This window comes from Beta vulgaris, chromosome 6 (genome assembly GCF_026745355.1).
Source record: "Beta vulgaris subsp. vulgaris cultivar EL10 chromosome 6, EL10.2, whole genome shotgun sequence".
In the NCBI taxonomy this organism is placed as follows: domain Eukaryota; kingdom Viridiplantae; phylum Streptophyta; class Magnoliopsida; order Caryophyllales; family Amaranthaceae; genus Beta; species Beta vulgaris.
In genome coordinates this window covers 17156095-17172678 of record NC_079207.1, presented here as the reverse complement: position 1 = coordinate 17172678, position 16584 = coordinate 17156095, and the positions used below count along the sequence as shown (strand labels likewise).

The window sequence follows — 16584 nt, the reverse complement described above, 5'->3', positions numbered from 1 at the left end:
AATAGAAATAATTAAATGAAAGATATGCAATGTACAATAGAAGCAAAAAGACTCTAATGATATAAAAACAACAAGAAAGATAGAAACCACCTGTATTGTCATTAATGAACTGGCATATAAAAAGAGAAGTCTACATCATTGCAATCCACCAACTGAAAACATATTTCTCTGCGTTTATATCTTAAGAGTTTTCAAAAAGGTCAGTCGCATTCAATAAAAGTTCCAAAGATCCTTAAGTACTTGAGTTCAACATAATTACTAGTGTTTCACAAATTTTGAGTTGTAATTTGGGGTTCAAGGGTTGAGTTACTCTCGTAAAACTTAGAGTTAAGTCAGTGAGTGTAGGCTTCGGAGTAGAAGCAAGAAAGAGAAGAGTTCCAGTAATCAAAGGGGATTACTGTGGGGAACTTGAGTTCGAGAGGAACTCAAGTTAGAGAGAGTAGAGTTTCAGTAGTCGAAGGGAACTACTGTGAGGAACTTGAGTTCGAGAGGAACTCAAGTTATAGAGAGTGATTATAATAAAGTTATTGCAATAATATAATTTTTGAGGTTTTCCCTTCTTGATAAGGTTCAAGAAGTTTCCTTAATTTTATATTTCTCTGACTCTCTGATTACTGTTCCTTTATTGTTTTAAAATTCCGCAACAAACTTTGCTAAAAGTTCCAAGTACAATTCACCCCCCTCTTGTACGTGTGTTCCATTGAAGTATCATTTAGTATCAGAGCCGGAGCTCACGAAATACAGGCAACCCTATTGAGTAAAGTTCCTGAAGAAGATGGATACGCACGAGAAACTCGAAGAAGGTTACTCCATGCAAAGGCCGTCAATTTTGAACGGAAAATTCTCTACGTATTGGAAAAATTGTATGGAAATTTTTATCAAGGCAGAGAACTACCAAGTCTAGAGGGTTATCGAAGTTGGTGACTTCGAGGTTACAACAATTAATGCCGAAAATGAGGTAGTTCCTAAACCAATGACTGAATTTTCAAAAGTAGATTTTGAAAATACGAAATCAATGCCATGGCTGTCAAAATATTGCATTGTGGTCTTGGGCCTCATGAGCATAATAAGGTCATGGGGTGTAAGAGTGCAAAGCAAAATTAGAATCTTCTTCAAGTTACCCATGAAGGAACTAATGAGGTTAAGCGTTCCAAAATCGATCTTTTAATGTCAAAATATGAACGTTTTGAAATGCAACCAAAAGAAACAATTCAAGATATGTTTACAAGATTTACTAACATCACTAATGAATTAGTTTCTCTTGGAAGAATTATTCCCACTGATGAATAGGTTAGGAAAATCCTAAGGAGCATGCCTCAAGATGCTCGTTGGAGAACAAAAGTCACTACTTTGTTCAAAACGAAGGACTTTACCAAGTTCAATATTGAACAACTAGTAGGATCTTTGATTACCCACGAATTATATCTAGGAACTGTTGTCCCTGAGAGTTCCAGGAACCAAGGATTAGCTCTTGAGGCAGAGGAACTTGATGAGTCAGAACCTGATGAAGAAGAAGCTGTCATGCTTGTCAGAAAGATTAAGTTATACAGGAACTACAAGGCTTGAAACCATGAAGGAAGGAACTCGGGTAGAAAACCAGCTAGTTCCAAAACTAAAAATGGTTGTTTTAAATGCGGAGAAACTGATCATCACATAAGAGACTGTCCTTTTTGGGAAAACAAGAAAGGAAAAGGCAAAGGCAAAGGCAAGGAACTATCTAAAGATAGATACAACAAGTCGACTTTTGCCAAACTTAACTTCAAGAAAGCCATGATAGACGCGTAGGAAGAAACAGATTCTGAAGACAAAGAGGAACAACCTGATGAAGAGACTGTAAACCTCTGTCTCTTGGGAAAATAAAATGAAACTGATACAATTCCATTTAATGAGGTAAATTCCACTACTCTTCAATCTTTTTCCAAAGCCAAATTAATTGAATTATCTTTGAAAACACTAGATGATTATAAAGGACTTAGACTATTAAAAAACCAACGTGATAAGGCTGAGGAACTTTGGGACAAAGGAATTGCTCAGTTATGTCTAATGTCCAAATTTGACTTTAAGTCTAAAACTAAATTATTTATTAATAAGTCTAATATGTGTTCAAGAAAAGAATTCACAAAAATGTGGGTTCCTAATTCTAATAATTAGACATTATGATCGCCTTAGTGAGGGGGAACAATACATGGCACCTGTTGTTCTTTGCGTTTATCTAGTGAAGTATTTACATTTCACTCACTACATAAGAATTGTATAGATGATTTTGTTAAGTAAGTTATGATGTCTTTTTTTTCTCTAAATGGCAACTTTATCTAGCGTGTATAATGTAGAGTTTTTGCGATATGTCTTCCATATAAATGTGTGTCACCATAATTGTTTTTATGTTTTTGCATAGTCATGAGTTAAATTTAAAAGATGACTCACTGATTTCTTTGTAATATTACCCTTACTCTTTGTAATATGAGAGCAAATAGGAGAATAAAATGAGAGATGTGTGAGAGGGAGATAGAGAAGAGATTCATCGTTCCATAAGTTATTCAAGTTCCTACTTCTACAAAGCTGTCATAAAATCTATGGGTTCTAGTAGTCCCATGTATGTTCCTTTAGTATCAAATCTAAACAAAAGGAATTAGTTAATTATTTCATTGAAACTTAAATCAAGGAAAAGACAGTGGAATCTATTCAAAATATCAAAAAAGCAGTAAGGAACTGCATATTATTCGAAAGGAACTGAGGTGTGTTTTCAAAGGCAGATCACAAAGTGAACTGAAATTTAGGGTTTAAGAAAGGTAATGGTGGAGGAACAAGTGACCAATTCATATTTTTTTACTTAGCTTATTCCTACCATTCCTTCATAAACATGAGCCTTCGATCTTCTCTTTGAATTTTATTAGATATTCTTTTTATTTTTTACCCTATGGATTGCACTTTGGTAAAGTGGTGGTTTATGTTTAGTATGCTTTAGCTTCTTTAACTAATTGATTATCATGTGAATGAGGATGGCTAATATTACTAGATTGATGTTTGAGCAAATTGAAAAATTTAAACTCATGTTTGACCATTAATTATATATTTATGGTGGTGTAGTGTCACTATAAGTTTGGAAGATTGATCACAAATTCTTGAAAAAGAATAAGCTTTTTGATGATGTCAAAATGGGGAAGATAATGACAAAGTAGCTTATTTATTATGGTTCATTCTCTACTTAATATGATCTTGCATTGTTATATCGCATTTTATTTGTGTTAGTTTCTATATTACTTTGCCTTGGTTTGTCATCACCAAAAAGGGGGAAATTGTTTAGCCACTATGGGTTATGATGATGACAAACTAAAGTAATAACTAACAAGGTTTATAAGTTTTATGTGTGCAAGGTTCTATGATTAATAATGGTGCTTTATAAAGATAATAAAGTAAGTTCCTGAGCTGGAACTCCAAGAAAAGAATGAAGTTCCTAAGTGATGATTCATGATTATAGTTTTTGTTCAATAGTTCCTGAAGAAATTGTCTGCTGTTCATGAGCTTGACGCATTCTTGTTTCACAGTTCCTCAAGGAACTATCTGCAGTTCCTTGCCAGATGCATTTATGTTGAACAGTTCCTCAAGGAATTGTCTGATGTTCCTTTCCAGATGCATTTGTTTCACAGTTCCTCAAGAACTAGTGTTGTTCCTGAACGGATGCATTCGTGTTTTACAGTTCTTTCAAGGAACTGTCTGCTATTCCCGAAATGGGACGTATGGATCTTCAGAGTTGAAGATTTAAAGGGATGACATGAAGTCTAAGTTCAAGAGTATGCACTTAGGATTTATGTAAGTAATTTACGTTGCTTAATACTAAGGAACTACATGGAATTTAATTAATGCAACAGTGGTTTTAAAAAGTATTTAACTGAGAGTTTTTAGGAAATATTGTTAATAAATAAAATAGTTTTTATTTTAAATAAATATCCTTTCTTTGTTACTGGATAAATAAAAAATGGATTTCCTAAATAAATTCCTTATTTCTCTTAACTTTTTAAAACCACGTACTATTAGTGGATTGTCCATTACTTTGCTTGTTCCTCAAGAAGTGTGAAAGTGGAAAATTAATTTTACGTGGGTTACTGAACTAGTACAGAATAGACGATTTGCGTCGGATGTGAGGCGCCTATTTGCGTCGGACATGGGTCCGACGCAAGAGGCCTCGACGCAGATGACTATCAATGGTCTGCGTCGAATGCAGATCCGATGCACATTTTCACCTATTTGCGTCGCACCTCGTATACGGTGCGACACAGATGGCTATCCCAGCCCAATTCAGAGTATGCAGAGGTTCAGAGTAACGCAGAGGGAATGTGCGTCGCACATTGCCTAGGGTGCGACGCACATTAGTGATTTGCGTCGCACCTAGGGCTATGTGCGACGCAAATTACTATTTTAATAAAAAAAATAATTTTTGGAACTAGGATATACTAAAATTCCAGATTGAACATCCAAACATAGGCCAAAAGAAAGAAATAAAGAGAAGAACGATTAAGGAACATTATTATTATACAATTTGAAACCAAAAAAATTAGATCTAACACACAAAAAAAGACTCTAAAATTTAATATCCAAACATTAAAATTTACAATTTATTACAACTTTTACATAGATCCAAAAAAATAAAAAACATTCTTCAATCTTTATCGTCAATAGTCGCACTCTTCTGTTAAAAATCAAATAAAAAAAATAAAAAAACGCCATTATCTTTCAGATCTAGAAAAGTGTAAACAAAAAAATCAGATACAAAAAAATCAGATACAAAAAATTTAAAAAATTCGAACCTCTTGGAGATGGAGAACGGCAAAGAAAGCTAAAGTATTTCAGTCACTTTCAGATCTATAAAAGGGTACACAAGAAAATCATATATAAAAAATTAAAAAAATCGAATCTGCGAACACAAAAAAAATCGGATGTAAAAAATTGAAAAGACGAACCTGTTAGAGATGGAGAACATCGAAAAAAGCGAAATTATTTCAGATCTATAAGGTTTTTCCTTCGAAGCTTCACCACGCTTTTTTCGTCAGATCTTCGAAGGGTTTTTCGAAGCTTCGACGAAGCCAGCGCGGTTCCGTCGAGACTAAGCAACAGCAGCACGACGCCAACGGTAAAAATCCGGCAGCAACAAGGCGCTTCACGGGGTTTTTGGGGTTTTTTACTTTTGGAGTTCTGGGGTTTCAGAGACACAGGGAGAGAAAAAGAAGATTCGAGTGAAGGAGATAGAGAGGGAGGAAGGGAGAGAGAGAGAGAGAGAAGCAACGTTCAGACTTCAGAGAGAGTTTTAGGTTAGAGGGAGATGGGGAGTTGGGGAGTTTTAGGAGAGGGAGATGGGAGATAATGAGATACGCGCTGGCTTGAGATAATAAGTTTTAGGAGAGGGAGATGGGAGATAATGAGACGCGGGCCCAACTAAGATGTGCATCGCATGGGCTTGGGTCCGATGCCTATGATATAATTTGGAACGCACCTTATGGACGTGCGACACAGATAGTTGTCAAGAATGTGCGTCGCACGAAAGCAAAATGCGACGCACAACTACAATATGCGTCGCACATACTGAGGGTACGACGCATATTGCTCGTTTTTGCGTCAAACGCTCTTTGGCATGCGACGCAAATAGGATTTTTGCGTCACCTCCGTGTCTGTGCGACGCAAATCAGGGGACGCAAATCGTCCTTTTTCTGCTAGTGCTGCTTCACACTTAGTGGAGGAACAAGTGGAACTGGCATGAGAATACTTCACTATAAAAAGAGAAGTCTGCCTCATTGCAATCCACCAACTGAAAACATATTTCTCTATGTTTATATCTTAAGAGTTTTCAAAAACATCAGTTGCATTCAATAAAAGTTTCAAAGTTCCATAAGTACTTGAGTTCAACATAATTCTGGTGTTTCACAAAATTTGAGTTGTAATTTGGGGTTCAAGGGTTGAGTGACTCTTATAAAACATAGAGTTAAGTCAGTGAGTGTAGGCTTCGGAGTAGAAGCAAGAGAGAGAAGAGTTCCAGTAATCAAAGGGTATTACTGTGGGGAACTTTAGTTCAAGAGGAACTCAAGTTAGAGAGAGTAGAGTTTCAGTAGTCGAAGGGGACTACTGTGAGGAACTTGAGTTCGAGAGGAACTCAAGTTATAGGGAGTGATTGTAATAGAGTTGTTGCAATAATATAGTTTTTGAGGTTTTCCCTTCTTGATAAGGTTCAAGAAGTTTCCTCAATTTTATACTCCCTCAGTTTTTTTTATCCCTCCTACTTAGAATCTTGCACAAATATTAAGGAAAGGGAAGATTCTTGCACATGGGTTGGAATCTGTTTTATTAAACAATTTAAAAAGAAAAAAGTACTACAATGCAAGTGGGTCCTTTATAATTAAATATTATAAATCCAAAAAGGAGGAGTACTTTACAGAACTAGAATCATACACACATGTACATAACTTTAAAATTGAGGCAACAATAAAGGAGGGAAAACAACGAAATCTGTTTTATAGTAATGAAATTTCATAAACTAAATTTCCCTCCAAACTTGAAATTTCAGATATCTCAACTATATATACCCCCCTCAACTCATCCCCAACCACTTGTTGACTTAGAAAAAAAAAACAAAAAGATTTGTTTTTACAAAAATGGCATCATTGCCATTAGAGGCCTCAGGGCTTGATGATGAAAGTGTAGAAGGTGAACCATCTGCCCTTGTAGCTAGTATCTGCTCAACAGCCACATCACGGGCCTAGGCTCAACAACGAAAAGCGCCAAATCATAGCTGAATGGCTTCTAAGTCAGATAGTGGTTGGAAATCTTCCATGGGGGGCGAAGAAGAAAGCTGCGCACAGAAGTTCAACGTCACCACAAGGACCATTTACAACATCTGGAAAAAAGCCATGAATCAAGTAGCTCAAGGGCAGCCCATCAATGTCAAAACCAACAAACACAAATGTGGAAGACGGAAGGCAAATGCCACTCTTCATCAGGTATCCTCTGTACCTTTATGTCAAAGGACAAGTTTAAGAGTATTAGCTCAAGCACTTGATTTTTATTACACAACATTATGGAGGATAGTTAAAAGGGGGGGATTAAGACCTCATACAAGTCCATCAAAACCAGATCTGGACATGAAGAAAAAGCTAAGAAGGTGTATGTGGGTCATCAGTTTACTTCAAAGAAACACATTGTACACAAACCCCACTTACATAGATATGAGAAATGCTGTTCACATAGAATAGAAATGGTTCTATATGACACAAAAAAGGGTCAGAGCATATCTACATCCAAAGGAAAAAACACCATGGAGGAAGATAAAAAACAAAAACTTCATCCCAAAAGCCATGTTCATGGCTGCAGTATAGCAAGACCAAGGTGGAACCAAGATGGTTCTTGTGCATTTGACGGGAAGATTGGCATATGGCCTTTCACAAAACAAGTTCCAGCACAAAGATCATCAGATAACAGGCCTAGGGGAACTCTAGAAACAAATCCCATTGATGCAATAACAAAAGATGTTATTAGAGACATGTTGGTAAACAAAATCATGCATGCCATCAGGGAGAAATGGCCAAATGACCTTAGCAAGGTCATATACATACAACAAGATAATGCACCATGTCACATAACCAATGATGATCCAGTATTTCAACAACACAGACTACTACATGGATTTGATTTTAGGTTGATACAACAGCCACCAAACAGCCCAGACATGAATATTTTGGATTTAGGTTACTTTAGAGTACTTCAAACATTGCAATACAAAAAATCACCAAGAAAAAATGACCAACTAGTTGCTGCTGTTAATGAGTCATGGGAAGAACTACATCAAAAGACTCTAAGTAATGTATGGATGTCACTTCAATTCTATCTAAATGAAGTTATAAAAGTTTATGGAACTAATGAATATGATGAACCCCATGCAAAGAAGTCACAACTTGAAGATTTAGGCTTACTGCCAGAAGAAGTTGGTCCAGCTGTTGAAGATGTTCACAAGGCAGTTCAATTTATTGCTGAACATATGAATGACAATTGAACATCTTACAACAAGAAGATGAAGGATAGCTACAAAGTTATTGTGAAGAATAGGTAGAAAGTTTTTATGAAGTTAGAAAGTTTTTATGAAGAAAGAAAAGTTTTTGTGAAGTTACAACGTTATTGTGAAGATAGGAAGTTAAATGGAAAACATACAACTTTTTGTAAACATTTTGAAAGCTTATGCATATGATATATATTCTGCTTGGGCTGTCATATTATTGAAATGTATGTATTTATTGAAATCAAGTCATCATGTTACTTAGAAATGGAGCATATCAATGATAAAATGAACTTCTCACATATTTGATCATTGAGGTTGTCAAATGAGGTGGCAATAACACAAGCATAACCCACTTAGAATCAAGCTTCATGCTACTGTGGTGGCTACTATGAGCCGCATCACAGAGCTACCCATGATTCTAAGTAGGATACACTTAGTTAGCCGCACTACGTTTGACTAAAACAATGGCCATATGCAACTCATCATCATCACAGGCACCAACATGACCCAAATCCAACACTACCAGCAGGAAAACAGAGAAAGCCCTAAGGTCTACCAGCAGCAAAAACCACATTCAAGATCAAATAAAGAATAATATGAGCAACATGAACAACAAAGAATATGAGTAGGAAAAACATATAGGGAACACATGAAAAAAACACGAACATAACATGAGCAGCAGGAAAACAGAGAAAGCATAGAACAATTAAACATGACATGAGCAGCATAACATAGAACAAAAACATAACTTAATCATGCATATTAGAGAAACAGAGAATTAGTGACACAACATGATATCCATAAGATGATCCAAAACACAAATAAAGAATAATATGAGCAACATGAACAACAAAGAATATGAGCAGAAAAAACAAATAGGAAACACATGAAAAAAACGCGAACATAACATGAGCAGAAGGAAAACAGAGAAAGCATAAAACAATTGAACATAACATCAGCAGCATAACATAGAACAAAAACATAACTTAATCATGCATATTAGAGAAACAGATAATTAGTGACACAACATGATACGCCTAAGATGATCCAAAACACAAATAAAGAATAATATGAGCATCTACCAGAACCAAAAACATGAACAAAACAGATCTACCATGAACAAAAAAAATTAATTATACTATGAGCAACAGCATGAACAAAAAAACATAAATTATGGACATGTTAAGATCTACCAGCAACAAAACAGATGACAGCAAGAAACAAAAAAAATTAATTATACTATGAGCAACAACATGAACCAAAAAACATAAATTAATTTATGCTAAGAACTACCAACAGCAAAACAGATGACAAAATAATTTATGCAGCAACGAACAAAAAAAATTCAATAGCAACAAAAAGACCAGACAAAAATAATTTATGCAGCAACAAACAAAAAAAATTCAGTAGCAAGAAAAAAAACATAATTTCAGCAGCAGGAAAAAAAACTAGACGAAGCATAAAAAATAAAAGATGATAATCCTAAGATCTACTAGCAGCAAAACCACATTCAAGTTCGTTTCAGCACCAAAAACCAGACGAAAATAATTATGCAGCAGCGAAAAATAAAAAATTCAGTAGCAACAACCAAAAAAACTTAATTTTAGCAGTAGCAAAAAAATTAGACAAAGCAAAAAAGAATTAAAACATGAAAATCCTAAGATCTACCAGCAACAAAACCACATTCAATCATGCATAAAAATTAATTGGCAAAACACCAAAAAAAAAGAAAAGAGTTAAGGTAACTCCCTCGAAGGTTGACAATGCTTAAGTTTCACCGCCAGGAAATAAATTTTCAAATTGTTGTAAATTTCCTCCGGCGACGATAATGGAAATTCATCAACTTCGACCTCAGATCCGGAGACTTCTCTGTTAGAAGTGTCTGGAACAATTAGTTCTTCATCTTCTTCACTGTTGAAAGCCTCGTTTGAAGGACTTTCAGGGCTCTCTGAGTCTGGAACAAAGAGTTCCTCAACTTCATCATCATCGCAAGGTCTTGGAGGACTCAGAGAGTTTGGAACACTTTGAGATTCCTCAGAAATCTCTAAATTCGCCTTTTCAGCCATGATCTTTATACAAAGCAAACCCATAAAATTACCCAAAGAAATCGCAAATATCTTTAAGAGAAAATTTAGGTGTTTGAATTTTGCAAGAAAGTGATTTGCGACAAAATTTGTGTGTGTGAGAGAGAAGATGAAGAACAGTGTTTGATTTTAGATCTAGGGTTTGAGAGAGTGTGAGAGTGAATTATATGAGAGAGAAAGAGAGAGAGAGAGAGAGAGAGAGAGAGAGAGAGAGAGAGACGTTGGGAGTATGAGGATGGAGAATGAGAAGTGAGAACAGTGCATTGAAATGGATTTAATGGGTGGTTGACTAGTTGGGAACAGTTCATTGAATGAGAATTTTAATGGGTGGTTGAGAGTAGTGAAGGATCCAGAACACTGGAGTAACTGAGATAGAAGAGAGATGGACTGAAAAGTCTGAAATCTAATGGGAGATATTGGGACCCACTAGAGATTATTTTATTATTTTGGTTAGGTATTAGATGTAAATATTAGGTAATAGATGAGGGTAATATTGGAAGATTTCATTACCTTAAATATATAGATTCAAAGTGAGAAGGTTAAAAAAAACACACTAAAACGGAAAGTGAGAAAGATATAAAAAAAAAAAACAGAGGGAGTATTTCTCTGTCTCTCCGATTGCCGTTCCTTTATTGTTTCAAAATTCCGCAGGAAACTTTGCTAAAAGTTCCAAGTACAATTCACCCCCCTCTTGTATGTGTTCCATTGAAGTATAAGATGTATATACTTGTTTAAATCTTTTTAGTTAATTATAATTATTACAAGACTTTGTCATATTTTATTTGAAATATTAGACAACAAAATCATAGTATATTGATGGTTAAGCTCTTACTTTTCATTTCAATAGTCGCGTGTTCGATACCTTGTACTAACACAATTTTTTTAAAGTGAGGAATACATATATACATAAAACATTTGCATTAGAAATTTGAGAAGAGTGTCACGTGGCACATAGGCTTTCTTTCGCACACCTTTTAATATATTTGTATAGATATCATAACTTATATTCGTAATCTAATGTTTAACTTTTTTTACTAAATATAGTGGTGATGGTATCACACGTCTACTAATTGTTAATATTCTTTGATATTATTATGGACATATAATGGCAAGATGCTCAATAATAGATAATCCATTTTGCCGTTTAACCAACATTGTCTTTAGCTTTCTGCAGGCTGCAGCACTATATTTTTGTGCAGCTTAGTGCTCCGCCTCCTATAATGCAATTATTATTTACGGGCCGTTTCATAGTTGGTTATAAATGGTGGTAATGAGAATGAATTTATGTTTAAATTTGTGAAGAATATCATTGTCCATTCCCATGGTAATGCTAATTTATCCTAAAGTGTTAACTTTCCTTCTTGAATTTTCATAACATCCAATACCACCTTGTAGGTAATAATGAGTGGTAATTAAAAGTGCTTTCCCTTGGAGACAAAAACACATGTTTAGGGATCAGGTTGCTTACCCATGGACGAATTATGCCTCCTCATGGAGATTTTAAGGGTGCTTCCTTAATAAAATTCATTCCCGTTACCGCAATTTATTAACGACTACCAAACAGATTGTTAGGACTTTCCTCTTTAATAGTACCAATAGGAGGACTTGGAATATGAGTGGTAATTTACGTAGCCGATTTTTATCTTCCGTCTTGTCGATAAACCTAAAAGGGTTTATGATTTGAGAGGTATGAGACGGCATATTTCTTTCTATTTCTAAAGATTCGATATGCAGTTTTATAATAGGCACTGAGATTTTTTATGTGAGCATCAGCGAACCATTCTTACACAGTTCACCTGCAGTTTCTCCTTCATATTTAGGTCCTGTTTCGCACTAGCATTTGAGGTAGCGATTAGCGATTAGCGGTTTGACAAGATTAAAACGCTACTTAAGAACATCATGAGTGTTTGGTAAGGTAGTGGTTATAGTAGCGGGTAGCGGTTGGAGTTGATTATGAGTAGCGGTTGTGGAACGTTATTACAAGTAAGGTTTGTGATTTAGAGGTAGCGGTCTAGCAAATAAACACTATATAATAGCATAAGGTAGAATTATTAACCAATGTTTTTTATTCCTTTTTCCTTTTATTGTTTAGTAAATGTTTTATTTATGACAATTCAATGTTAATTTTACAATAGCAGAGATGCAATTTAAATATTTATTTTAAAGATAAGATATTTTACAAGTATTTTTGTAAATTTGCTAATAAAAATTTTTTGAGTGTTGAATCTTTTCTTAGATTTATACATTTTTTTTGAGTAGCTAAAAAGTCGTATACTCCTTTTTGTGTAACTTCTTTGAAAAAATAAATCTGGAATTTAACTATTGAACGAACATATGAAATTGTTTTAGTTCATTTCATATTAGAATAAATGTCATTTATTATTTTTTACAATTTCAACAGCTACTTCTGCCAAACACTTCTAATCAAACAACTAATTTAATCGTTGATCGCTGACAACTACTAGTAGACAGCTAGCAGCTACCCCCAACAGTTACAACAACCGCTAACAACTACTAAAACCGCTGGTTTTGCCAAACATGCCCTTAGAAAATAACATTCATACACAATACAATTGCATTTTTTCCTTCTATACTAAGTTCCTTGGCTTGTTAGTGCCGAGGGTTACTGTGTAAATGACATGTTGGCCTACGGTAGATTCTTGTTGCTTGTCGTATGCAACAACATCCTTTCTCTTTAAAAGTAAAAAATATAGCAAATGCTTCGGTTGTTAGCAAAAAAATGGAAGCACTTGTGACAAAATGCTTCGGTTTTTTCCTAACAACCCGAGCATTTGACCCTTTTTGAGCAAATAAAATCCATCAAATGCTCCCATTTTTCATACAACCGGAGCATTGGTATGTCAAATGCTACGATTTCAGAAATGTTCAAATGCTCTTATGGCCTCTGCTACATGTTAAAGAGCATTTATTTGGGTTTTAACTGGAGACTTTGAGGTTTTTTCGGCTATTGCCTCTACAAGGATTTGAACCCCAAATAACCTTTGAAAACCCAATTATTGTTGTCTTACCCTACTAATACACGAGCTCTAGAACGAATTTATATTTCCAAACGCAACGAGGTTATATAAATATTTGTTACTATTTCTTTTTAAATGGTTATATATCTGTTACTTATTTATTATTAGTAAACTAAGAAAAATGGCAGAAACAAATTATGAATTTGACCATATTTAAGTATTGAGACTGTCTAACACTAAGACGATTTACCCCCAAGTTTGATTACATGTACAAAAAGTCATGGAATATTTATTATTAGTTTATGCATAGTTGTAATTATGTTACCCACAATTCTCAATTTATGCATATTTCATGTTCGTTTATACATATCTCATTTCGTATTTTCAGTCTGTACGTATATTATATAAGTTTATACATACTTGATAAAGTTTATGCATCGTTCATATCAATTTATAAAAATTAAATTGAAATAAGATACGTATAAACTTATATCAATTATGTATAAACTGTTATGGGTCCAACCCAAGTTAGTAATATGTGTTTTTTATTTGTTTCCTTTTATCTGGCCCAATATTATACCATGTTACTTGTTTATTTGTGAGTCCAACTTTGGGCTTATTATGTGTCTTATTTAGTAAGCTTTAGGAGGGTTTATAAGGTGGAAAATAAGAGCAGCAGCAATCAAGAAAAACACACGCACAAATAAGAGATTGAGGGGTTTTGCTGATTTTCGAATTTCAGCTGCTCAGTCCTGATCAAATGCTCGATCGGAGGTGTTACCGTGGTCTGATTTCTCTGAAATTTGGACAACTTGTTCCTGACATCTAGGGCTTCATTTTAAACGGTTGGATCGTCGCTGTAAGGTCTAGTGTGATCGAAATTAGGATCTGGACAGAACTGCTGTTTTGGTGATATTCTTTCACTTTATTGTTATACTTTGATCTCTTATTATTCTTGGTGATTGTTGGTGGGTGTATGAACGTTTGTAGACTGATTTGGGTTCTTTTTCCCCCAATTTATCAATAAGAGAAGTATAGGGTGGACTCCTTAAACGGTCCCGTGGTTTTTATCCTTCACATCGAAGGGGTTTTCCACATATAATTCGTATGCGTTGTTTGTTATTATTTCTTCCTGTTATCGTTGCATTTCGTTACTATTTTATTGCTAATTATATATATTGCAATATTGTTGGTTATCTTGGTGAATTGGTTGCGTGACCAATTTTGGGTTGATTGGATTCAATTATTATTGGTTGATTGTCTTGTGTGTGACATTGTGGGTGTCGGTGTGACCCCCTTCCGATCCTTACAACTTGGTATCAGAGCCGGATATTAAATTTGACTATTCTTGATGATGACTTGCAGACTTTGTTCTTGTTGAGTTCTTTGGCAAATAGTTGGGAGACCTTGGTTGTGACTATTAGTAACTCTACTTCTGATGGCGTTTTATCTTTGGATGTGATTAAAGAAAGCATGTTTAATGAAGATATCAGAATGAAGGAGATGGGAGTTGACAATTCACATGCTCTTGTTATGGACAACAGAGGAAGAAGCAAGAGTCAGGGTCCCAAAGGCCGTGGTAACTCATGGAGTAGGTCCAAATCCAGTGATGGGAGAAATGTGGCTACATGTTATTACTGCAAGAAGCTCGGACATATAAAGAAATATTGTTTTCGCTTGAAAAGAGAACAAAGGAAGAAGCATGATTCACAAAATTAAAGGAGGGAGATGATAAAAATATTGCAGCAACCGCTTCTAAGAGTGATGATGAGGTCACTTAGATTTGTGCAACTAGTGAGTGGCAACATGTAGAAAGTTCAGATACGAAGTGGCTTGTAGATTCAGGTGCTTCATACCATTGTGTTCCCAAAAGGGAGTATTTCACAAACTATCAATCGGGTGATTTTTGTAGTGTGAAGATGGGGAACAAGAGCTCAGCAAGCATTGTTGGGTTAGGTGATATTCGTGTGAAGACTAGTGTTGGGTGCATACTTACATTGAAGAATGTGCGTCATATTCTTGTTCTACGCCTTAACTTGTTGTCTGCTAATGTTCTTGATCAAGAAGGATTCAGACACACTTTTGGTGATGGCAAATGGAAATTGTCCAAGGTGTTCTATGACAGTTTCACGAGGTGACTTGTGTTGCTCTTTGTACAAAACATATTTGAATGTACTTGTGAGCTCAATGCAGTGGAAGAGAAGAATTCTCCTAACTTATGGCATTGCAGATTGGGACACATGGATGACAAGGGTTTAAAATGTCTAGCAGGTAAAACTCTCATTCCTGTTGATACTACAATTGCACTTGACCCTTGTGATCATTGTTTGGCAGGCAAGCAACATAAAGCTTCTTTTTCAAGGAAGTCTACTAGGAGGCAAGCGAAGCTTGAGCTTGTTCACTCCGATGTTTGTGGTCCCATTGAGGTGAAGTCTAATGGTGGCAACAGATGCTTTGTCACTTTCATTGATGATGCCACCAGGAAAACTTGGGTCTACATGTTGAAGACTAAGAGCCATATGTTTGAAACATTCCAGAAATTTCATGTTATGGTGGAGAAGGGGACGAAAAGAAAATTGAAGTGCTTTCGTTCTGACAATGGTGGTGAGTATACTTCACATGAGTTTAAGAATTATTGTTCATATCATGGTATTCAACATGTGAAGACTGTTCCTGGTACCCCACAACATAATGGTGTTGCAGAGAGGATGAACATAACCATTTATGAAGAAAGTGAGGTGTATGTTAAAGATGTCTGATCTACCAAAGTTATTTTGGGCAGAATTAGTGCAAACTGCAGTTTATTTGATCAACCGTTCTCCATTTATTCCTTTGGGTCTCGACATTCCTAAGAGAGCTTGGAAGGGATGTGATCCCACATATTCACATCTTAGAGTCTTTGGATGCAAGGCATACATGCATGTGCCGAAAGAACAGAGATCGAAGCTTGATTCTAAGACTATTCCTTGTGTGTTTGTTGGCTATGGTGATGAAGAGTATGGGTTTAGACTCTATGATCCCGAGAAACAGAAGGTAGTGAGAAGTAGAGATGTAGTATTCTTTGAGCAAGAAAAGGGTGCAGATCTTCTGAGTGCAAGGTATCACACTAACTCAGATTCATTTGTTGATACTACTGATGTTTCTTCTGTCCCTACTTCTATTTCTGTTGAACAACCAACACATGAGAATATTGAAGAAACACATGATGGTAATGAGGAGGTACAACCTGAAGATGGTGGTGATGTACCAGAATTTAATGATACTCATGATGATGCTCCTGATGATGATCAACCAGATGAAGTAGAGGTTCATGATCGGGGGGAGCTACCTAACCCACAGGTGGATGATGTACAAGTTCGAAGGTCAATTAGAGATCGAGAACCTTCTTCTAAGTATCCCAGCTCAGAGTACATCTTAATCACTGATCAGGGGGAGCCAAGAGTTTCCAAGAAGTGATGTCAAGCGAAGACAAGAATCTTTGGCT

General features: G+C 35.5%; 1 protein-coding gene across 1 annotated transcript; it reads left to right on the top strand.

Moving 5' to 3' along the window:
• The first annotated feature begins 7240 nt into the window (after positions 1–7240).
• Positions 7241–8035, top strand: LOC125494346 (uncharacterized). Its single transcript, XM_048637909.1, has one exon. The coding sequence runs from the start codon at positions 7241–7243 to the stop codon at positions 8033–8035; it is 795 nt and encodes a 264-aa protein (XP_048493866.1).
• The last annotated feature ends 8549 nt before the right edge of the window (positions 8036–16584 follow it).